Below are 25,000 nucleotides of genomic sequence, written 5' to 3'. Positions count from 1 at the left end.
GAAGAGAGGAGGATTGATATGGTGCTGCCAGAGGGACATTTAGATGCTGAATGAGCACGGGGGTCTGAGCAGATCGATGAGACACCTGAACCCACTGATCTCATTCACACTCGCACCCAGCTATACCTACCTGTCTTCTCTTATCTCTGTCTTAAAAGCCATGTGCGCACACACTCACTCACACACACACACACACACACACACACACCCACACACACACACACACATCCACACAGACACACATATCCACAAACATGCCACCCCGTCACACACACACACGCGCACATGCATGAATGCACACCAACACATCGACCTTACACTGTCATAGACACCCAATACCCTAAAAACAGTTATTTCAGTCCCATGCACACACACACACACTTACACACACATATGTAGTCGCTGACACTCTGTGCTCTGTGTATGTGAGCGCCTGAGTGTGTACGTCTGTGTGTGTGTGTGTTCATGCTCATCACCAGCTGTGAGGCACCACCACTCTTGTCTAATAAACCGCAGACTAATGAGGACACCTGGGGTCACTCTCTCTCTCTCTCCCTCTCTCTCTCTCTCTCCCTCTCTCTCTCTCTCTACCTCTCTCTCTCTCTACCTCTCTCTCTCTCTCCCTCTCTCTCTGTGATGGTTGGGGAGGTGTGTGCAGAATATAGCAGCCTCTCTCTCCCCACTCACGCTCAGTTATAACACCATTCCCAGCCTGTTCTGCCTGAGCTGAGCCCAACTGAGCCGAGCCGGACCGCCTGACATGATCCTCCCTGCTTTACCGACTGACACGGCACAACATGGCAGACATGACATGACACGCATGGCCACCATGCTAACAACCTTAGCGCCCACTTTGGCCTGAAAAAGCATTAGGCCATGCTAGTCCCAGACCTCTTTCGAATAGCATTTTCAGGAAGCGAGCGAGAATTCACTGGAGGATTTTGTAGCGACAAACTGTTCTGACCGCGTTTAAAAAAAAAACATGCTGGTTAAAGCAACCAGTTAGGAGGGCGGCCAAATGAGAATGAGCAACGAGCATCGTGACAGCGCGCATCTGTTCTGTGCGCCTAGTAATGAGTGAGCGTAGTGGGTGTCTGTTTGAGCGTTCTTGTGTGTGCGGCGGTGAGCGCTGCTAACAGGCGGTGTGTGGGTGTGAGCAGGCGAGGTTGTGTTGCAACGCAAGGGAGGTGGGGGACCAGCGGCTGTGACGGACAGGAGATGGTCCAGTCGAAGGGTTCTTGATGGGGCATACTTCCAACAAGTACATTCTTCCAGGATGGGGTTGAACAGCCTCCATTTACCAGAGCCAAAAAAAAAAAAGGCCCTTGGAGCTTGAAGGCAATGTCTCTTCCAGACTGTGGGGGTTTCAGTACCCAACACCGAAGATAGGCAAGGAAAGTGAAACTTTGTAAGTGAAAGTGAAAGTGAAGCTTGCTTGAGTTTCGTCTCATTAATTTGAAGATTTTCCTGGCGGAATAGGATTCATAGGATTTATCTCTAACTAAACCCTGCACTTCAATTCAAGCCGCAACACTCACTGCTGCAGATTTTAAGCACGGTACATCCTGGTTGTCATGTTGGATTTGTGCACAAACCCTTAAGGCTGAAAGTATTATCCCCTATAAATGACTCTCTGATTTCAAACTGGTGGGCTTAAAACTGCTGTGTCTGCCTTGCAGGTCCAGAACATCACCCAGTCCATGGAGGTGTTAGACCTGAGGACCTACAGAGACCTGCAGTACGTCAGGGACACGGAGAACCTCATGAAGACAGTGGACGGCAAACTGAAGACGGCCTCGGACAACCCCCGCAGCCTGAACCCCAAGAGCTTTCAGGTAGTTTGGACGACACCCAACCCCTCTGTTGGCAAGCTTTCTCTCTTTCTCTCTCTCTCTCTCTGCAGTGGTGTAGTGTAACCATAGTTTGGCTCTGTCCATCCCAACAAAAAACTGTTTGGCTAGAGTGGCTGAGGTACTGCGCAAAAAATATGCCACTTTTTTCTTGCACCCAGTTTCACAAATGTGTTCTTCCACTTGGCCCTTAGATAAACACACACTGCCAAGATGCACACAAACATTTTAACTTCATGGAGTCATGCCCGGGCAGGGCCATTGAGATCATTCAGAGGCACCTAAATTATTTAACCTAGAGACCTGGAGCAAGAGTTGCATTTTTATGTCTTTGTGTCTCCCAGAGTGAGTGTGTGCAGCTGTGTGTGTGTGTGTGTGTGTGTGTGTGTGTGTGTGTGTGTGTGTGTGTGTGTGTGTGTGTGTGTGTGTGTGTCTATGTATTTAGTATTTTTTCTGCTCCACAGCTAACAGCCACCAACATTAACATTTATGCCCTGCTTAACATCAAAGCTGGTGGTAAAGTCTTTCAGTGTATCAGCTGGCATGTTCTATCCCTTTGCATAGATTTAACATTTCCAATTGAATTTAAGTCAACATGGGGTACATGAAAATAGGATTTGGGAGAATTATTCCAACATTAGGATTTCTATGGGGTGTTGGTGGTACAGTGGCTAGCGTTGCCGCTCTCTAATTGGTTGACCCAGCTTTTTTTCCCCGGCCACCGCATGATGCCTATGATGCCACTTTGGATAAAAGTGTCTGCTAAATACTATCTTAGTATCTTATTCATCTACACAGAAACACTTTTAAAAGCCTAGTGTCACTCCAGCCACTGAGTCTGAGAGAGTCTGAAGTGCAGAGCTAGTCTTTCTAGCGGGCTTAAAGCAGCAGACTTTATTTCAGCAGGACGACTGATGAATGCGGAGGCCTCAAAGTCGCCAGTGGCAAGGCAGCGAGATTAACGAGACCAAATTTTCACGGCGCGAAACGGGGGCGAAATGAGATTTATGATGTGGCGCCGTGGGCCCAGAGAGCTGCTCCATCACCAGATTTACGATAAAACCTTAACATGGGAGGAAACGGACCCCTCCCGCGGCGTGAATACTTTATGGATACACCTGCTGCTGATGGCAGGCTTTATTGGTACACCTTTGCCGCGGAGGAGCTCAGCCTCCGCCTGACTGCTGTCCTTTAATTGATGGCTCCCGCCGAGCGGAGGGGATCAATCTTTCACTCTCGCCGCGCTCACTCTCCACACCGGCGCTGACGGGTGTCAGACGCGCTGACGCTCTATGTCTTGCCGGGCGCTTCTTCAGACGGAGCACGGCTGGCTCCACCTGAGCAGAGCCGAGCTGAGAAGCTGAGCTGAGAAGACTTCATGACGGTGAAAACAAGACGCAATTTTCTTTCTGTTTTTTTGGTTGTTTTAGTTTTTGGATGAGGAGTGTTTTAAATGGTGAGGCCGGGGCTGGTGTGGGATTGATGTCTCCACTGAGCTCCTGAGTGTGTGTGACAGACAGTGTGAGGAGAGACAGGGGAGACGTCAACCCTTTACACATCTCAACTGTTGTGAGAGGAATCTGCAATGTATGAAAAACAATTATTTTCTCTCTCTCTCTCCATCTCCATCCCTCTCTCTCTCCACCTGCAGGAGCTTAAGGACAAGATGACTCAGCTGCTCCCCCTGCTGCCAGTGCTGGAGCAGTACAAGGCGGACGCAAGCATGATCCTGCGGCTGAGGGATGAGGTGCGCAACCTGTCCCTGGTGCTCATGGCCATTCAGGAGGAGATGGGCGCCTATGACTACGAGGAACTCCGGCAGAGGGTCCTCCTGCTCGAGACCAGGCTGCACTCCTGCATGCAGAAGCTGGGTGAGGACACGGAGGAGGCAGGGATGGAGGGAGGAAGAGAACGAGGGAGGGAGGAGTGGGTGGAGGAAGGGAGGGAGGAAGATAGAGAGGAAGGGGGAGAGAGAGTGGTCCTGTAGCTCAACTGGTAAAGGAATGTGCTACCAACAATAAAGTCCTAGGTTCTCACTCTCATCACAGTCACACACATACTGATGCAAATGTGTATCCGTACTGTACTGTAAGTCACTTTGGATAAAAGCGTCTGCTTGATGAATAAATGGAAATGGAAATAGTATGAATGGAGGGATGGTTGCCTGTTTGAGGTGGAGTGGACCAGTACAGAATGGATCTGGGAGTTGGTTTATTGGTGTCGTAAAATGCCTAAGCGAGGCCACTCACTGAGCAGACCATTAACAAATGAAAGAGACATGAAAGTGACCTCAGGTAGTTTGGATTTGTAGCTACTCTCACTCTTTTCCAGCCTGAGGTTGACAAGCCATGACAGAATCATTTGTGTGAATCTGACATTGATGGCGAATGCATTTGAGGCGAACCAGGAAAAACCACACTCACGCACGGGGAGGTCCATTGCTTCGATTGGCTTCAAGCTCTTTTGTGGTATTAGACCATTTCGTTATAGACAACTCCATTTTTCAGTATGAAATATTGCACGAGACAAATCAGGTCAATTCCATTTATATTGCACAGGAAAACATACATTTACCCTACTGGTGTAATAGGTTTCTTCATTCTGTAATATCATTCATTAGCATTCAGTTTATGCTTTAATGGCCCCTTGCTGTATGCGGGGGGGCATTGTAGCGATGTGGGTCATTTTAGTTCCCGCTTCAAAGCATACATTTAGTTTAACTATAATAGAGTATCTCATTAAGGCCATTTTAATCTTCTGTAAAATTGCTATTTGTTTCCCCCATCTCAGACATATCCCACAAACTGAGATTATGCTAAAGCTGATAATGAAAGCCTATAAGGCCCTGAAAAACTGCATGCAGTATCTCACATATCAGTGGCTGATAAGTTGATGATTTAACAGAAAAAATCCTCATAGAATATGGAAAGCCAAAGTGATGATTTAACAGAAAAACAGAATTTGCAGTGGAACTAAATGTGGCTTTTGGCTGTTGAATATTTTAGGACCTTCTTGTGTGGAAACCCACACATAAAGTTACACTTTAATAACTGCATAACTGCAAGAGAAGGACACTGCGGCTCCTCCACGTCCATTTAAATTAGTGTCTAGTGCTTCTCTTATTGTTAAGAGCCCTGTAAAATATGCTATCTTTCTTTCCCTGTGTCTTTCATTTTAATATTCTATATTCTGCTTTTACAGTAAACTCCAGTTTTATCACCAACAATTATGCCCAATTAAATAAACTTATATACTTATATATTAACTGATATATTGTAATGAATGTCATTCTCTTATAATAAAGGCACTCTTACCTCACAAAAAGGGTAAGGTACTCCATTCTAACCACTGTTGCTGTTACCTTTGTTAACCTTGTATGCGAGCTAACACAATGTAGTTAGACATGGGGTTGACAACAGATTTCATGTGTTTGTCTGCAGGCTGTGGTAAGCTAACAGGAGTGAGCAACCCCATCACCGTCCGTGCGTCAGGCTCAAGGTTTGGCTCCTGGATGACTGACACCATGATCCCCAGCTCAGACAACCGGGTGAGGCCCCCTTTGCCCCACGCTGTCATGTGTGTGTCTTGTGTGAATGTAACCTGTGCCGTGAGAACACAGTGGACTAAAACCTGAAAGCTGGGAGAGAAGTGGTGGGCGTGCTAGCAAGGGGACTAAAACCCAAGTGTAATAGGGTCTGTAGTTAGCACAAGTGTATTAGGGTCTGTAGTAAGCACAAGTGTATTAGGGTCTGCATTGTGGGAGCGAGGTTTGCTCACTGTGCAGCTCTCTAGTCACCGTCGACCATTACATTAGGCCACCGTAGCATGTCTCCGAGTGGAGGTATGGGTGCAGCCGTGCCAGATAACGCACCCATGACTAATTGGAGCTGCTGCACTGGCAGGCTGGCGGGTGACGCTGGTGTGTGGTGGGGCTGAGTCACTGATGGATAGCCGGCTTACCCTGGTGCTCCTGTCCCGGCATCGCCGGCATCTGATTAATCTCAATGTCCGTCACGTCCGTGGATATTAACAGCTTGCTCAGCCTTAAGTTTCCCCTTAATTATCCTCAATGACAGACACAGCAGAGAGATGATATGAGCAAGCGTCCCCCTGCACTGAGTTTGACAGGTGGCCAGAAGTGAGGAGGGGTGAAAAAAAGGGGAGACAAGAGAAGAACAGAGGTCAGGAGAGGAGAGGAGAGGAGAGGAGAGGAGAGAGGCCAGGCGAAGAGTGTTTAGGAGAGGAGAAAGAAGGAAGAAGAAGGGGAAAGGAGTGTAGAGGATAAGTCAGAAGATGAAAGGGGAGGTGAGAACGATACGATACGAGAACGAGGAGAGGATTTGGGAGGAGAGGGGAACAGAGGGAAAGGTGGAATAGGGGAGTGTGCATGATATTTCGACAGAGGGGAGGAAAGGAGAAGAGAGAGGAAAAGATGAAAGGTGAGGTGAGTGGAGGAGAAAAGGAGAGCAGAGGTGTGGAGCGCAGAGAAGAAAAGAAAGAGAGAAAAGGTAGAAGAGATTACATGTGAAGTAGAGTGTAGATGAAGAGAAGGGGGAGCTGGAGAGGAGGTAGGAAGAGGGGATTGAGAACTGGAGAGGGGAGCAGAGGTGAGTAAAGGACTGGGAGATAAGAGGAGGAGGAGGAGGAGGAGGAGGAGGGGAGGACAGAAGAGGATTAAGCCTCCTGTCGCTCTATAAACCGGCGACAAAGGTCAACCTCCAAAAGCAAGTCCTCAAGTCTGCCACTGTAACACATCACTCACTCTGACCACACCAGCTATCCTATCAATCACCGATCGCACTAACAGCCACTAAGCAATGAACGCTCGTATCAATCATTCTGATCACATTTGGCCAGGAGTAATACAATATCAGTGGCCCCATGGCGTTAGCAGCCACAGTGGTGTGAGTGTTTGTTTGTAAGCATTCCTCTCCTGCTGCTCCAGGGACTCATTTGAGCAGGAAGAGCAAGAGGCGCTCTTAATGCCCCATAATCCTCCTCTTCCATAATTCACCTGTGTTTCCCCCTCTTCACCCAGCCAGGCAGCCCGGCAGCCAGGCTCACACCCAGCAGCACGCTCCCCGTGGAAGAGGCTAAAAATAACCTGCCTGCTCCCTTCCATAACAAGACAACCAAAGAAAGGGAACGAGAGAGAGAGAGAGAGAGAGAGAGAGAGAGACAGACAGAGACAGAGACCGGGAGAGAAAGGCAGAGAAATTGTGGAGACAGAAGGGCAAAGAGACATACACAGAGAGAAAAAGGGGGGAATTGAAGAAACAGATGTAAGGCAGAGAGAAAAGAAAAAAGAGGAAGTCACAGAGAGAAAGAGGGTGAGACAGATTATGGAGAGGGTAAGGGAGAGGGAAAGATAAAGCAGAAGACAGAGACAGACAATGAGAGAGAGAGAGAGATTATACAGAAGGTGAAGGAGAGAAAAGAAAGAGTAGAACACAGGTGTAGTGGAAAAGGTAACATAGAGTGAAAAAAGAAAGAGACGACAGAGCGACAGAGAGAGAGAGAGAGAGAGAGAAAAAAAGAGTCAAGAGTACAAAAGACTGTGGAGAAGGCAAGGGAGAGAGAAAGCTAAAAGGATACAGAAGGACAGAAAGAGTGAAAGAGAGAGACTGGAGAATGTAAGAGAGAGACAGAAAGCGAGAGAGAGAGAGAGACAGACTGACTGTGTAGAAGGGAAGGCAGAGGAGGAGGAGGAGGTGGGGGGTTAAGAGTGATGCATTCATCCAGTGCTCTGCATTCTACATGAGGGGAGAAGGAGGCAGAGCACCACTAACTGTGGCTTATTAAATCAATTAATAGCAAAAGTTGATGGAGATGGAGGCCGGTGGAGGGGCAGCTCTGTCAATAGCAGGGTGCAGTGAAGCAGGCAGCACTGGGGGGATGAGGGGGGGAGGGAAAGAGCAAGTAAAAAGAGAGATGGGAAGAGAGAGAGAGAGAGAGAGAGAGGGGAGAGAAACAGAGAGCAAGGGAGTGAGAGAGGAAGAGGGAGGGAGGGAGGAGGGAGAGAGCTGCTAACAGGATTGATTTTCTGTAGATGAGAACTGAAAAGGGCAGGGAGCACACACAGGAGCCCACCACGAGCACCAGCTAACGTCTTCACCTCCACGCAGAGAGGAGATCAATGGCTGTGCACAAACACACAGACACACACAGACACACACACACACAGACACACACAGACACACACAGACACACACAGACACACACAGACACACACAGACACACACAACCACATACGGAAGAAGAGAGAGGCACACACACAGACACACAGTAGCACATCCATACACACACATGTACTGTACATATACATTTGTGTGCGCACAGAAGCGTGTGCATCAGTGGCGCTGACATGCTGTGTGTAGTAAGTAAACTGAGGCTCTGGCTGCCTCTCTGCAAGGGCATATCGCCACAGGTGACAGGGGAAGAAAGAGCCTGCTGTCACTCTCGCACTGTCGAGTCGCAGCGTGACGTTTTTGGTGCTCTTGGTCTCGTCTTGTCTTGTTTCTTGTACCCTCACCCTTTCCATCTCTAGTCACTTCTCAAAGCCTCTCTCTGACTCTGGTCTCTGTCTGTTGTTTCTTTTACTTCTTTCATCCACTTATTCATACAGGGTCTACATGACCTTTTGAATGACTGCTGTAACAGAAAGATGTGCCAACAAAAGTGAAGTCTCTCTCTCTCTCTCTCCCTCTCCCTCTCTCTCTCTACCTCTCTCTCTCCCTCCCTACAGGTCTGGTCGATGGACGGCTACTTCAAGGGGCGGCGCGTGCTGGAGTTCCGCACCATGGCGGACTTCAAGATCGGCCTGAACTTCGTGCAGCACCTGCTGCCGCACCCGTGGGCTGGCACGGGCCACGTGGTGTACAACGGCTCGCTCTTCTACAACAAGTACCAGAGCAACATTATCATCAAGTACCACTTCCGCTCCCGCAGCGTGCTGGTCCAGCGCAGCCTGAGCGGCGCCGGCTACAACAACACCTTCCCTTACTCGTGGGGCGGCTGGTCGGACATCGACCTGATGGCGGACGAGAACGGGCTGTGGGCCGTCTACACGACCATCCCCAACGCGGGCAACATCGTCATCAGCCGCCTGGACCCGCAGAGCCTGGAGGTGCAGCAGACGTGGGACACGGGCTTCCCCAAGCGCAGCGCCGGGGAGGCCTTCATGATCTGCGGCACGCTCTACGTCACCAACTCGCACCTGGCCGGCGCCAAGATCTACTTCGCCTACTACACCAACACGTCAACGTACGAGTACACGGACATCCCCTTCCACAACCAGTACTCGCACATCTCCATGATGGACTACAACCCCCGCGACAGGGTGCTCTACACCTGGAACAATGGACACCAGGTCATGTACAACGTCACCCTGTTCCAGGTCATCAAGACCTCCGACGACTGATTTTGGTCATTCGAGTGACTGTGTGCACACACGCATATACTCACACACGCACATGCAGTCTCATTGAACAAACACACACACACACACACACACACACACACACACACACACACACAGGTTCTGCGCATATACACACACGCAAATATATCCAGTTCCACACAAACAGATCCATGTGAACATATCCATTAACACACACCTGCGAGGAGGGGCCAAACATTCTGTACCTGAAGCTTTGGACTTTTTTTTAAGCATTTCGATCTGCATAGAGTGCTATCATCCACATTCAAGGATTGGGGTGGGGTATTAATAACAACAAGGCTCTGACAGCAGGGTTGGGAAAGAGAAACAGACTGAGCTTTTCATTTTTTTCTGTGATGAGTAAGCATGAGTAAGTTCTTTTTATCTGTGGAAAAGAAAAAAATAAATATTGAACTTTAACATTTGAAAGTGTCTGTCATTATAGCTTCTGTCTCTTCTCGCAAGATTTCCGTGCGTATCTCACTTCGCCCTCAAAGGCAGTAGTCCATCTTTCCTCTGTGGATATCACCTCCATACAGTTAGCTTTTCAAACTGATTTTGCCACAACACCAGTTTAGAGGAAGGTGACATCCACCCTTATTCAGCAGTTCCTGGCACTCAGAGGTAGGCACCCTGACACCCGCCTGAACCTGAGCCCAGTCAGACATCAGGACTTTCAAAGGTGATCTGTCAGGAGAGGAAGAGGTGGAGGTGGAGGAGGAGGAGGAGGAGGAGCAGGCTGGCTTTATGAGGGGAGGTGTAGAGATAGAGGGATGGATGAATGGATGGAGCGGGAGGGGGTGGAGTAGGATGGAGAGCGATGAAACATGTGCGGACAGACAAATGGAAGGCATGTACAGGCATTAGCATTCGCACGGAGAAATGAAGCCCCAGGCGTTTGCTGCAGCTGCTGTTGTTGTTGTTTGCGTTTTGGCGAGCGGCAATCTGTTTCCATTTCTGCAGCAAAACGCCTCAGCAGGCAACATGCGCTGCATGCTCGGCCACAGATGGATGAAACCTTATTAGAAACAAAAATAAACAATTTGACTTTTTGTGAAAAAAGTTTTTTTTATTTATTTGTAAAGGTTAACAGTAAGAGAAAATATTAAATATTTGACGCAGACAATGTCATAGTATGGATACAGATTCCAAAACCAGTGTCATATTGGGAAGCATTTTATTGAAGATGCTGTCATTAGTTAACATGGGGTGACAGTGTCATTTTAGCAGTATTGGTAATCAAAGCATAACATCATACTGTTATACATCACTGGACAGTAACTTATTACAGCATATGATACCTGCCATGACATGATTATGGCATGGCTATCTAAGTCTCATGACGCAGGATTGAAGTAAAGTGCTAATGTTTGTTTATTGAGTAAATCCCTTTAGTCCTTTTAAATGCATTTTCTGGTTAGCTATTAGTTGAGAATGCCACCTCATCCGACACTCTCAGCGCTGACACACAAAATCACATTTCTCGGGCCCCCCAAGGGTGTTCCATCTAAAACTTCCTCTGAAGAAGTTTCACTCTATGTGAGACTGACACTAATGTTTCCACACACTGGAATCTTATTACCTGAAGATTGTATCACAGTATGATGCAAATCACCCGCTTTGATCGAACATAATGAATATTAATGAAAAAAAATGAAACACATGAACATCAAACATTCATCCTATCGTTTACAATAGTAGAATACTACACCTTTAGTCTGTTCATCCTATCGTTTACAATAGTAGAATACTACACCTTTAGTCTGTTCATCCTATCGTTTACAATAGTAGAATACTACACCTTTAATCTGTTCATCCTATCGTTTACAATAGTAGAATCCTACACCTTTAGTCTGTTCATCCTATCGTTTACAATAGTAGAATACTACACCTTTAGTCTGTTCATCCTATCGTTTACAATAGTAGAATACTACACCTTTAGTTTTGTCCTTCTTACAACATCCTTCATCTACACATTTTACTTGCAGAAACTAGAGATTTACTTCGTTTAATTCTGTGTTTTCCATTTAATTAAAAATCACTGTCATATTACATGCTGTTCCTCCCAAAGACATGATTGAGAAAAGTCCCATTAGTTCACCACGCCGAGCGTGATAACATGACGAGTTTGACTCAATGGAGGAAATAATTCTGTGCGAAATGAGATGGAGATTGCAGCAGGCAGAAAATGTATATAGATGTTTCTAAATGAAGCGACGTGGCAGAATGCATCTGAACAACACACACAAACAAACGCAAACACACTAACGTCACAGCACGTCTGACAGACGCTGATAGCACATGCGGCTCATGGTCCCGGTGAGCGTGATTGTTCCATGGATGGCAGGTGTGATAAGTCCCCGCTTATCCCGCGCTCTCAGCACCACTCCGTTACCAATCAGCGCACTTATCTCCACATCCAAAGTGATGCTTTGGCAGAGCTCTGTCAATCAGCAGCGGCGCTCATGCAGAGCAGTCACCTAGGAGAGAGAGAGAAAGAGAGAGAGAGGGAGAGATAGAGAGAGAGAGAAAGAGAGAGCGACAGGGGAGCAGTCACCTAGGAGAGAGTGAGAGAGAAAGAGAGAGCGACAGGGGAGCAGTCACCTAGGAGAGAGAGAGGGGGAGAGAGAGAGAAAGAGAGAGGGAGAGAGAGAGAGAGAGAGAGAGAGAGAGGGGAGCAGTCACCTAGGAGAGAGAGAAAAAGCACGCAGGGCTTTCTATGCCATAAAACGACAAATCCCTGTAGAAATTCCAATCCGAATCTGGCTCAAACTATTCGAATCAGTAATTGAGCCAATTGCCCTTTATGGCAGTGAGGTGTGGGGTCCACTTACAAATCAGGAATTCAACAAATGGGAAAAACATCCAATTGAGACCTTGCATGCAGAGTTCTGCAAAAGCATTTTAAAAGTCCACAGATGTGCCATACACAATGCATGCAGGGCAGAATTAGGCCAATATCCATTGATTAAAAAAATACAGAAAAGGGCAATCAAATTCTGGAAACACTTAAAAAGCAGTGACCCCCACTCCCATCATTATAAAGCCCTGCAATACCAAGAGTTGAGCAAAGATACATGTCCCCTCACTCAGCTGGTCCTGAGCTTGAGCTCTCCAGATCCCCACACACACACTAACACCCTGCTAACACCTCAGGACCAGTACAGAAAGGCACCTGAAATTAGGATAAACCAAATTGGAAAAACAATTAAGCAAAATTACATAAGCCATTGGAAAACACAAACAAAAACACAAAGTAAAATGCAATTCTATTTGGCCCTAAACAGAAATTATGATTTAGCACCCTATTTGACCCTGATCACAGACAAAAATCTGAGAACCACGTTGACAAAGTACAGACTCAGTGAACACAGCCTGGCCATAGGGGTGGGTAGGCACAGACAAACCTGGCTGCCCAAGGAAAACAGACTGTGCCCCCATTGCGAACAAGGAACAGTAGAGACAGAGCTGCACTTCCTGACACAGTGCACAAAATATGAGGACATAAGACTAAATTATTTTAAAAAGATTAGTGAGGTCCTCCCTGAGTTCCTGCTTGCGAGCAGTGAGGAGAGGCTCTCATACCTCACCGGAGAAAATGAGGAATGCCTTGTCCTTGCTGCACAATATGTAACTTCCTGCCATAAACGGAGGGAGAGCCCATGAAATAATTAAATTCATGTATGTTCATGTCTGTTGTTGTTGTTGTTGTTAATCCCCTGATAATTATTATGTATTTGTATTATTGTTCCCACTTCTCCCTTTACCCTTCTGATGTACCCTGTGTAAAGATATATGTATTGTTTATGTAATCACTTATATATGTATTGTTTATGTAATCACTTTTATGTATCAAACCCAAATGCTTTGGCAATACTCTACAACGTTATGGTCATGCCAATAAAGCTTCTTTTGAATTTGAATTTGAATTTGAGAAAGAGAGGGAGAGAGAGAGAAAGAGACAGAGAGAGGGAGTGGGAAAGATAGAGAGAGGGGAGGCTGGAAGGACACGAGCAGAGCCGCTCTCACAGGCCCACCTCTCTTTCACTCTCTCCATCACTCACTCACTTACCCTCTCTCGTTCACTCACTCCCCTCCTCACTCACTCTCTTACACACTCCTTCTTCCACTCTATCACTCACTTTCACTTCTCTCACTGACTCACTCTCTTTCACCACCCACAGTACTCAGTCCCTCTCTCCCTTGCCCTCTCTCCTTCACTCCCTCCCTCCTTGCTCTCTCTTGTTCACTTTCCCTATCACACATTCTTTTACACATCCATTCCTCGCACTCACTCCTGCACTCCCTCTCTTCCTCACTCTCACATTCGTTCACTCTCTCTTTCACAACATCTCTTTCTCACTTGTTCTCACATTCGTTCACATTCTCACTTCCTCTTCACTCTCATTCCTTCACTTCCTCTTCACTCTCATTCATCCTCTCATTCATTCACTCCCTCTTCACTCCCTCTTCACTCTCATTCCTTCACTCTCTTCTCACCCTCACTCATTCTGACATTCTTTCTGACATTGCTTCTCTGTCCAAAATTCGTTCACTCTTTCTCTCCCTCACACACTCCTTCCTCCCTTCTCTCCTTCATTCTCCCGTTCCCTCTGCCAGCTGCCTCATCTGTGAAGATGCAGGTCTATGTGCACACACACATGCTGATTGAGTTGCAGAGGTGACGGCGCAAGCAGTCACCCACCCCGCATCCTCCCATGACCGCATTCCACAGGACCAGATTCATCAATGAGCCGTCGGGAGAAATAGAACCTCCATCCACATTTTCAAAAACAAACAAACAAACGAAATAAATAAACAAATGAAGATGGTTGGTGCCCTCTCCTCTTCCCTTCCCTCCCCTGTCTGCTCCTGTCCCAGCATGCACCTCCTGTTTAATTAAAACTTACAGCTCCATCGCCGAGCCTGACAGCTGGTTTATGCCCGGCCAATTAAAACATCCGCTGGCCCTCCCGCGCTCATCTCATCCTCCATCTATTACTGTAATATGCCCTTCTCTGCCACCCTCCTGTGTGGACAATCTGCTGCAAACTTGCATTGAGAGACCCCTGCTCTCCTTCGTCTTATCTTTTTTTAGAAGATCTTTTATCGTATCTCCTTATCATATCTTCTCATCTGCTCGCCCCCACAGTGCACTGCTTTTTTTTCTCCCCCCTTTAATGCACTGGCTCATTGCTGTCTGCTGTTTTGGCCTTGAGTGAGTTTTTTAAAAACTATTTTGTGTCATACTGTGCTGTGCACTCAGATACAGTATGTCCCCACCACTTACCTTCAGGGAGCGAGTTCTTTCCTTTCTTTTTCTCACTTTCTTCCTCCCTTCCTCTCCAGACAAGCAGAGATAAAGGTGTACTGGGGGGAGAGAGGCCTGGGAGGGGAGCGGAGGAAGTTTTATTCTTTTATCTCAGCGGAGGCGCTGCACTGTAATTGGCTCCTTAATTGTGTTTTTTAACTCCCATTGATTCAGCACTCCCAGGCCTAATCTCATTAGCCTCTGATTTGTGAAGGACAGTAAATCGGATACCCCCTCTGGTCCAAAGCCACGGGTCATTTGCTTTTATAACCTTGATGCTCCAACACGGCGCTTTTCATCCGGGCCATAAACCCTCCGGCCGCAGAGGCGCCCCCACGTCTCCCCTGGCGACCCAGTAATTAACGAACTGGTCAGTGGGCAGAAATGCATCGGGACGTTAGCTTTAGATAACAGAGAGCTTGCAACACGGAAGAGCTCCATGAGGAGGTGGAAGGGATGGAAAGGAAAGATGTGAGTGGCCTGAGAAGACTGGACAGGCATTGGCCCGAATATTCACACCTCAAAGATGGAACCCAAGGATGGATTCCCGCAGGGGCCTGTAGCATCTAGGACCAAGCCTTTGGGTACCCCCAGCCCAAAATATTTGCATTTACATACACATACAGTACGTGATGTAAATATTAAGTAGAGGGGCTGTTGCTACTATTGTTGCCTATACCCACACCTGCCGGTCAGGGGGCATGCTCCCCACCGGGTTCCCCCAATACCTCCCCACCCCCATTTCCAGTATGTAGGGGTCCCTGAGGTTTTCATGGCCTTGTGGACTGGGGATAAGTACCCAGAGATCCAGATGCATGGCGTGACAGATATTGGGTCGCAATACAAGATCTCCAAGAGGAATCTTCCTTAATATCAACAACTGGACTCAGATCTAGTAAACAGAATCTAACCATCCCACACCCCACTTCCTATCCCCATCTTCCTTCCACTCTCCTCTCCTCTCCTCTCCTCTCCTCCTCTCTCCTGCCCTCTCCCCTCTTCTCAGGTACTCTTTGCCTCCTCTCTCCTCTCCTCTCCTCTCCTCTCCTCCTCTCTCCTGCCCTCTCCCCTGTTCTCAGGTACTCTTTGCCTCCTCTCTCCTCTCCCTCCTATCCTCTTCCCTCCAACTATCCCTCCTCCCTCATCTCCTTTCTCCTCTTCTTTTTCTCTTCCCTCTCTCATCTCCTTTCTCCTCTTCTTTTTCTCTTCCCTCTCTCCCATCCTCCTTTCGTGGAGCAGCTTGAGCCTCACAGCCTAATGGACGCGCTGCCTCCACACACGGAGGTTCTCTGAAGATCCATCTGGGTAAGTAAACAGGGCGTGGGAGTGAGCGGGTGGGCAGGCGGGTGGGTGGGCTAACGTGGGTGGAAGAGGAGGTGCGACGCTGACCTGCACAAACTGTTTAGCATGACAGCCTCATAACTGGCTGCAGTCAGCTAACATTAAACAACAACAAAGCAGGAACAACAGCGCACTATTGATCCTGAGCTACACTCTGCTACACTTCAGCTACAGCGGTCCAAAGCTCAGGCACGCTTCCTGAAGTCACGTCTGTGCGAGATTGATTTATTTGTTATTTGGCTGTGTGGACTCCACCGTGAGAATCTCTCTCTCTCTCTCTCTCTCTCTCTCTCTCTCTATCACCCTCCCTACTTCCATGACCAACACAGAGCTTTCCTGAGAAGAAAAATGGAAAAAGAAGCCAACTGGCTGGATCTGATAGCTGCAGGCAACGGAGCAGGAGAGGGCTTGGTCTAATAAGAATATGGGAGACAGGGAGGGGAGCAGGGGAAGGAGGGGGTAGACTGAATAGGAGTTAGAGGGAGCAAGTAAAGGAGTGGGAGAGGGAGAGAGCGAGGGGGTAGAGGGAGAATATTAAGGGAGATGGATGGTGGAAAAGGGGAAGAGAGGGGGAAGGGTTGAGAGCAGAACAGAGGGAATGAGAGAGGGAGAGAGTGAAAAACAGAACTAATTGCAGTGAGACTAAAGGGCTAAGCCTCTGAGGAGACTGCCGCCTGACTTATTCAAGTGGGCACTCAAAAATACCCTCATACAGCCAACACACACACACACACACACACACGCATGCGTGCACACACACACACACACACACACACACACACACACACACGCATGCATGCGTGCACACACACACACACACACGCATGCGTGCACACACACATGCATGCACACAATCACACTCACCCGCACATACAGGACACACAAATGAGCACACTCACACACATTCAGTCACACACATTCACATACACACAATCTCTCACACACACACACACACACACAGCTGCACACTTGCTGCTGCACAACATCCCTGTATGAAGTTGATGTTTCGGGTCAGTGAATGAACATTTCTCCCTTCAACACAAATAACTAATGTTTAATTCAGCCCCCCCACCCCCACCCCACCCCAAACTGAGTATGGAATCCCTTAAAATAACTCCAAAGTCTATGCTCAAGCTTTCAAATATGCAGTTGCTGCGTCAAACCAATGCAGCCAAGCATTCTCTTCCCACATGCTTATGCGTCTTCCACCACTGATTCATAGACATGAGATTCCAAATGAGGAAACACTGGAATCTCCCTTCAGAAGTGGAGAAGAGGAGACAGCCATGTCTGTGCACGTCCGCTCGGATGAAAATGAGGGCAGTTCTCAAAGGCGGGGAGAGAGGCCCCAAGCTGCTGGATCTGATGTATGCAAAGGCATCTGCCATTGTAGGGGTGACCTGGGAAATGAAGTTTTATTCTATTTCCTCTAAACATAACACAATGCCCTGCTCTCTCTGGCTGGCGCACTCCCCTACAGAGCAAAGGTAATTAAAGTCACCTCCCGTGCCCTTAAACAGCACAGCCAGCATCACCTTATCCATTAATATGCTAATTGGGTCTAGGCCGCGACCAGTGCACCTTTCCCCCACTTTCTAAATTAATTTCCCCATAAACAGGAGCGTCAGGGGCTGGCGAGCTGGTCAGTCAGTGGCTTCTGCGGGCCACCTGCGCATAGCAATGAGCCCTTATCAATTTTACATTCATCACGGGGACGAGGGCTGAGCCAGAAGGGAACAGCAGGCACTTCTGCCACTGCTGCTGGCCGCTTCTGCTTCTGTTGGTGCGGTGTGGGGCTGCTGCTGCTCCTCCTGTGAGCCACTGCAGATGCCCTCCCCGGGTCTTGTCACCAGGCCACCGGCTGTGCCAAACTCACAAACGTTCATCCCCGCTGAAACCCTGGAGACCCACTTGGGACCCAGCGCAAGTGCTGCTGCCGCCGACTCTGCTGCTGTCGCTTACGGTACTGCCACCCGCTAGCGCTGCTGCTACTGCTCAGGCCGCACCTCACTGCTCAGTCCACTCACGTCCGAGGGGCGGCCACCAGGGACAGAGAGGGGCCGAGCCGCAGCCAAACAACCGCTAAAGGAAATTACGGAGTGGGTCCCTGACAGCCGTGGGTTTGGAGGCGAGGGGGGGGGGGGGGGGCTACTGCCACTTCAGCTGTCCTGTCCTCCTGGGAAGCACAGAGAAAGCTGGGAGGAGAGGGGGTGGCGAAAGGGTTGGGAGGAGGGGGCTGGGGCGGTGCAGGTGCCACCACGAATTGCTCCTTACTGCAGACTTCCTTCAGGTGGCAATTCACACTCTGTCACTATACACCGGCTTTCAGACCTCATGTAAATCAGCATACCAATTCAAAAGTCATTTGTAATCTTTGGCTGTCGCTGTCAATTTCACTGTGAGTATGACAATGCCTGACAATAAGGTTGAGAACAACGTTAGAGAACTATGTTAAGCACATGGCAGGAAACTGACTAGTTAAAATAGAGTGACAGCATGCATGTCCTCTATGCACGTCCCTTAAGTGAAAAAAATGTGTTTGGTATGCTAGCACCCAGCCCTTTACATTCACCACTCTGCTCTGATAGTAGAGGGGTAATGAACTGAGGTGACCTTTCCTCAGACCTGTGTCTATTTGTATGTCTGAGTGTCCGTGTGTGTCTGCCTCGGTGTGTGTGTGAGAGTGTGTGTAAACCTCTTTATTTTACCTCCATCTGCTTTGTTTGCCTCCTGATGACCTTGAGCATACCTGGGTGTGTGGGGACATCACAAAAGAAAAAAAAATGCAGTTAGCAATCGTTAGAGCAATTACCTAGGAAACACAAGCTTGGGGGAGCAATTATGTGCTCTGTGTTTACAAGTCTGTGCTGGAGGTCCCAAAACAGCAAAGAAGCTGAGGAGGACTGGCACTGACCGATGTGAGGAAACATGGAGAAGGGTGTGAATGGTATACGGCATGCCAAGTCCGCCATCTTGGACAGCTACTTCTTCTAAATTAGTCGATCATAATTCAAAAGTCTGCAATCCTTCCGTATCGAGGCTCGTACAGTGAAATCCTTAAAATAAAATAAAAGTTTAACTTGGCTCAGCTCCCTCACTGGGTTGTATGTAGGTTAGTATAGGTCAATAGGTTAGCATAGTTTATTATATGTGTATTATATGTTATATGTATATGTTAGTATTATATGTAAAGGCTGCTATATGTATATTTAGTATTATATGTATAGGTTGATGTATGTTTAGCTCACCGTATTGTATATTATCTTGTATATTTAGTAAGGTTATTTAGGTTCTTATATGTTTATTATGTGTAAATTCTGTTCATAGTACTTGTGCAGAGTGTACGTCATGGTTTGTTATGTTATATTATGTGATGTTATGTTATGGTAGGTTTGGGCGGCGCCTTGTCGTAAGAATTTTAGTGCCCAGTCTGACCCTGTGTCATTTTGTGCATCTGACAAATAAAAGACTTGTAACTTGTAACTATAAAATCAAGGGTGAAAGAAACGACTGCAGTAAGAAAAAGCCTATTTAAGCGGTGATCAACTGGCTCACATCTTATGCAGGAGCTGATATTTCTACATTGTTTGCCCTCTCAACAACGTGTTTGATTTTAGCCTTTACGTCAATAAGCAGTACCGTAAAGGGGCTGTGGCTAAATGTCATCAAATGGGCAAGCGCAACTCACATCTACGTCGACTCACAAAAAAAAAGGGACAGAGAGGAGAGAGGTAGTTTAAAATGGGTCATAATTAGAGAAGAGACTGTAAAGTGAAGGTATGTGTGTGGCCAAATCAAAGGGTCCAGGGAGGGGCAAGGACTACGGAGAGGAGGAATAACAGAGGGGAGCAGAAACTCTAGAGGGATGAGTACCCCCCCCCCCCCCCCCCCCCATCACTCCCGCCTTACAGAATGTACGAAGCTATTTTAAAAATGTAACTAAAACTGTATATAAAACTGCATCCCATCAAGGTGTACCGTACTCAAAGTCTTAAGGCAAATTCATACTGTCCTCCGTATGTCTTTTTGTTTGTTAAATAAATCAGATGGGGGGCGGGGGGTGTAGCAAAGGAGAAGATGGAGAATGTGTGTATAGAGGGGTGGCGTTGCGGGGCAGGTGAGGGTCATCTAATATGTGCTCTCCACACACAATAATAACTTAGCTCTGCGGCGATCGTATTTCCATCTCCACCAAGGCATGAACTGGAAATGGATTTTGCCCCTGCCCCTGCTCCTTGTACCTTCATCATCTTGTGGTGTGCCAGTGCACAACTAGGTCTTGTGGCCTCCTTCTCAGGAGGATGAGGAGGAGGAGCAGGTGATCCCGAGGGGGAGAAAGGTCACCGCCTCTTGTCACATGGCCACAAACAGCAGGTCATTGTCAACAGCTCGGGGAGGCGGGTGGGGGCGGGGGGGGGGGGTTGGGTTGGGTTGGGAGATCAGATTCTCTCATATCACAACACCCCCCCACCTCTCGACTCCCCCTTTTGCCCTTTCAATCCTCAGAAAGTCAACAGAAAAGCTGTAGAGGGAAGCCGAGAGTGAGGGGGCATGAAGAGGGCGCTGGTGGATGGGAGCGGTGGAGGAGAGGTGGCTGCTGGGAGGCAGAGGGGGGTATTAGAGAAGACAGTTGGCTGTGGCAGGAGGGGAAGCGGTCGAGGTTGGGGTGAGGGTGGGGGTGTTGGTAGCCTGCTGGAAAATCTTAATATCCTGTCTGAGACGATAGGGGGTTCTGATTATACCCCTGCGGCTCCTTCAAGAGACGGAAACGTGCGTCACAGAGCGATGGCAGCGCCGGGTACGGCATCGCTCGAGGAAAGCAAACAAACACCACAGAGACATCAGGGTTCAGAGCACAGGAGAATGAGAGGGGAGAGACTGATTAGGGAAGAAAGGTATGGGAGCAAGGAGCAGAGAGAATGAAAGAGAGAAAGAGAGGGAGAAAAAATACTGACAGAAAGACATGGAGGAAAGAGAGATCGGGAAGGAAGCCAGAGACAGAAAGCTTCAAACTTCCCCAGTTGTTTCATGGCTCATTATTCACCCATTTAGCCATGTTTCGTGTGCCTCTCAGCCCAGCATTAGCGCCCACGCACACCTCAGTGGAGGGGGGTAGGCTGGGTGAGAGGGCTCCCTGCTCAAGCCTACAGCAGCAGGAGGCATGGCCAAACCAGATCCTGTATCCTGCAAACCCTTCGCAGGAGAAGCAATAAGACCACAACAGGATGGAGGGCATGCACTCACACACAAATACCTTTATGAGTTTAAACACCAGGGGTGGATCTAGGTATCCAGGGCGACATGAGCAGCCGTCCAGGGCAGCATCTTGCTGGGGGGTGGCACGGGGCGCCCACACAAAAACAAATCTGAATGGTGACATTTGCACAATCGGTTTTCTATCGCTTTCTATTGCATGTCACTGCAATGATATAATGTCTCTGTGTGGGTTATGATGGATTCTGAGTGAAACACCAACGAAAGGACTTGAAGTTTATTGCAGCATGCAGCCTGCACAGGGAGCAACCCCATGCCTAAGCTCAGGAAGTGACTCACTGGCCGTGTAAAAGGCATAACATTTATACCAGGCAGTAGGGATGCACTGATACCACTTTTTTCAGACACGAGGACTTAATACCATAAAAATAAGAATTACCACCAACACGCAGTGACTTTCATCAGATGAACTCAGGTTGTAACAAATGATTTTCATCAGATGCACTCAGGTTGTAACTAAATAAAATATTAATATTAATATAAATATTAAATAAAATGTATAACAGTAGGCTATTTCCAACCAAAATAAACATAAAACGTTCAATAAACAGCCTCCACCGAATGCCTCTACCGAAATGGTCTGTGTTGAACAATGACATTTTTTTTAAATATGCATACTATTATAATTACTAACTCATACTTACACAAATGCTGGGTTGAGGGTGTTGAATCTTATCAGAGTGAAATAAAGGTGTGTATTGACTTTTTACTTTTTTTATCTAGCACCTCGTGAAATGATTGAATGACGATTTATACATCTGCAGCTTGCTAGCTAATTTTGTTGCTTGCTAATGTTAGTTTATATTTGTTAACATTGTCATTAGGCTAACGTTTATGTTGGATAGCATTCAGTTAAACATGTTAAAAGCTGTATTCGTGAGTCATCCTGGTGTAAAGCCTTTTTTCAAAGTGTCATATTTGTCCAAATCAATCGCTGAGATTCTCAAAGATGGACATGAAATTCTCGCTATTGTAGATAATGGAATACAACAGCTTCTCCAGCCATTCCTGGCTAACGTGACTGGATGGTACCAGATAATTTTGTAATGAGTACGCCTATATGAGCACAGTATCGGGCTGATTCACGATACTGGTATCGGTAACAGTGCATCCCTACCAGGCAGCTAGTAAAGTCAGCATGATTCAACTAGTCAGCATAAATCAGGCAGTCGTGAGGCACACAGAGATGAATGATGTCTACACAGATGGTACATGGGTGATTCAAGTATCTCTAGTCTAAGGCACAAGACAGACAGTGTGGGTTGTTTACTTCATGGCTGTCTCTCCATCTGAGAACCATATGCATTTTGGAATCACCTCGGGAATGGCCTGGGGTGCTGATAAGAACATTATCATTCTTTTGCTTTAAAACAGTGGGATTGTTTATGGCTTCAAGGATTTGAGCAGGTGTGGCTCTGGTCCATCGGACCCTGAAGGAGCAGTTGGCCCAGAATGCCACAAGCTAGAATCCCTACTGATCACACACACCTATTCAACATTCACACACAAACACCTATCTGGATCCACGCTCACATACGGCCCTCTCCAGTCATACTGTCTGTGCATCAGCTTTAAGTCTTAACAATGACCACACTACCCTGTTCCAAAAGATGATTGGCTGCCCTGAGAGTGTTTAGAGTGCTATGGAAAAGGCTGCTTGCCAAGCTCCCATTCACCAATGACTCAGAGTGGTGGTGTTGTGTGATGGAAGTTGAATTAGCTTGTCCACATTATGTTGGAATCAGCATCCACTGTTAAGGCTTATAGACAGGAAAAGAGTATTTCTGTGTTGTTTGCAGAACAGGAGCAATTAGCCAGTTTTCTGGCCTCAGTTTTCAGACTGACAGGCGACATTCAAATCAAATCAAATCAAATCAAATCAAATCAAATCAAACTTGATTTGTACGCGTATTTCATACCAGGAGGTGACACAATGACATTGTGCTATGACAGAGGCCATCTAGATGAGGAAAATTGCCACAAGGTAAAATCAGTCTGAAAGAGGATTAAAATGGCTAAAAATGTAAATATGAGGAAAACTCCTATCAATAAAGACATTCGGTCTTACTATATGTGTTTACATTTCCTCTGTACTGTTAGAGCTGGTGACAGCACCATTGGTTTGGAGATGGAATATTCCGGATCAGAGGGGGCTCCCGCTGCCGGGACCAGAGGCGACCCCAGTGGCTTCACGTCAACCAGGAACAAAATGAAAGATTCAACATCCTGGCCTACTTACTGGCGACACGCAGCCACAAGGGCAGGTCTTTTTCTTGTTATTTTAACAGCTCGCCCTTCAATTTTTAATGTAGCAATATGGTCACAGTGAAGAAATTCTGCCTCCTGTCCGCTTCTCACACCCTCCCAACCGCCCTCTCTCTCTCTCTCTCTCTCTCTCTCTCTCTCTCTCTCTCTCTCTCTCTCTCTCACACACACACACAGGCTGGGATTATAATCTTGTTAAGGCAGAAGTCCACTGCTCAACACTGCAGAATTGACAGGATGTTATAAATCTGCCCTAATGGACAATGTCAAGCGGGTAGCTGAGCCTCTGATGAATTATTTACTTGCTGCTGTGTTTATGATGTAAGGTTCTATGCAGTGAGAGACCAAGAATCTTGTCAAAGCTACTAAGCCCATCCAGGGGCAAAACTGGAAATGTTATGTTGGAGTTGTGAGATTTCAAAGCCAGGTACAACAAAGTTGTGTGTGTGTGTGTGTGTGTGTATGAGTGTGTGTGTTTGCATGTGTGTATACATGTATGTGTTAGGCTGCTGTTTTGACATAGAGAAGTTGAAATGGCTCCTTTATGTTTCGTGCGGGTGTCAGAGTGAGAGAGATGGTGGAAGTGAGACAGTGGGAAGAAGACGGATGGATAGAGAGAGAAAGAAAGAGAGAGAGAGGCAGATGAAGACAGACAGCAATATACAAGGACTAAGACAGCAGCAGCCTGTTCTGCTGCAATGACAAACACTCCACTCCTCAATACAGAAGTGCTCTCACAACTGTCACAACTTTTTTTTTGGGGGGGGGGGGGGGGGGGCATTACTGAGACATAGAAGGAGTGATAGCTATATTTAACAGCCTGTTGTAGACGAGGGAATAATATGCACACAGCTGTACTGGAGTAATCAATACAGTGAGAACTTTGCCAAGCCGCACACAGACAGACAATTCATTCAATAAGGCAGTACAAATGAAGCCTTAAATGGGGACGGGGGGGGGGGGGTGCAGAGAGATGCTGTGGGAGATGGAAGGGGTAGAGAGCATCTCCTATATAGTTGCTGCTGTGGCTCCAGAGAACACCGGATGAAAGCAGGATGAAGTGTAGTGATGAAGGGGTGCTGCCGAGGAGAAGAGAGGCTGATGAAATGATTGCAGGCAAGGGAGGCGGGGGGGGGAGGATAGGGGGAGAGCGAAAGAGGATGAGAGGGGGGAGATGGAGAGAGAGAATGCAGTGAGAGAGGGAAAAGAGGAAAGGAGATGGAGAGAGTGGGGGGAGGGGGAGAGGGAATAGCGAGAGGAAAAGAGATAGACAGAAATGAGAGAGAAAAAGAAAGGAGGGAGAGAGAGAGAGAGAGAGAGAGAGAGAGAGAGAGAGTAAGAGGGGCTGTAGTAGCAGCCCTCTGAAGAGACCTCGAGTCACAATCATCTTCTCTCATTTCCTGCTATTCACAACGGGCTGTGCTGCCTGCGGCCTGAATTACCCCGACAGAATAGATGCACACACTCCTCTCACACATACACACACACACACACACAGTCATGCACACTCACACAGAAACG

General features: G+C 47.5%; 1 protein-coding gene across 2 annotated transcripts in view; it reads left to right on the top strand.

The window, feature by feature from the left end:
• The window catches only part of olfm2a (olfactomedin 2a), a 61,165-nt gene extending 51,800 nt beyond the window's left edge, over nucleotides 1–9,365 (top strand). For both annotated transcript variants that reach the window (XM_031575725.2, XM_012833753.3), the window contains exons 3-6: nucleotides 1,680–1,835; nucleotides 3,502–3,721; nucleotides 5,291–5,397; nucleotides 8,596–9,365. In XM_031575725.2, coding sequence (XP_031431585.1) covers nucleotides 1,680–1,835; nucleotides 3,502–3,721; nucleotides 5,291–5,397; nucleotides 8,596–9,270 — 1,158 coding nt within the window. In that variant the 3' untranslated portion in view covers nucleotides 9,271–9,365. The remainder of the gene's footprint in view (nucleotides 1–1,679; nucleotides 1,836–3,501; nucleotides 3,722–5,290; nucleotides 5,398–8,595) is intronic.
• The last annotated feature ends 15,635 nt before the right edge of the window (nucleotides 9,366–25,000 follow it).

Source organism: Clupea harengus, chromosome 1, assembly GCF_900700415.2.
Source record: "Clupea harengus chromosome 1, Ch_v2.0.2, whole genome shotgun sequence".
NCBI lineage: Eukaryota > Metazoa > Chordata > Actinopteri > Clupeiformes > Clupeidae > Clupea > Clupea harengus.
The sequence above is the reverse complement of the archived record's forward strand: the minus strand, read 5'-3'. Positions and strand labels throughout refer to the sequence as shown.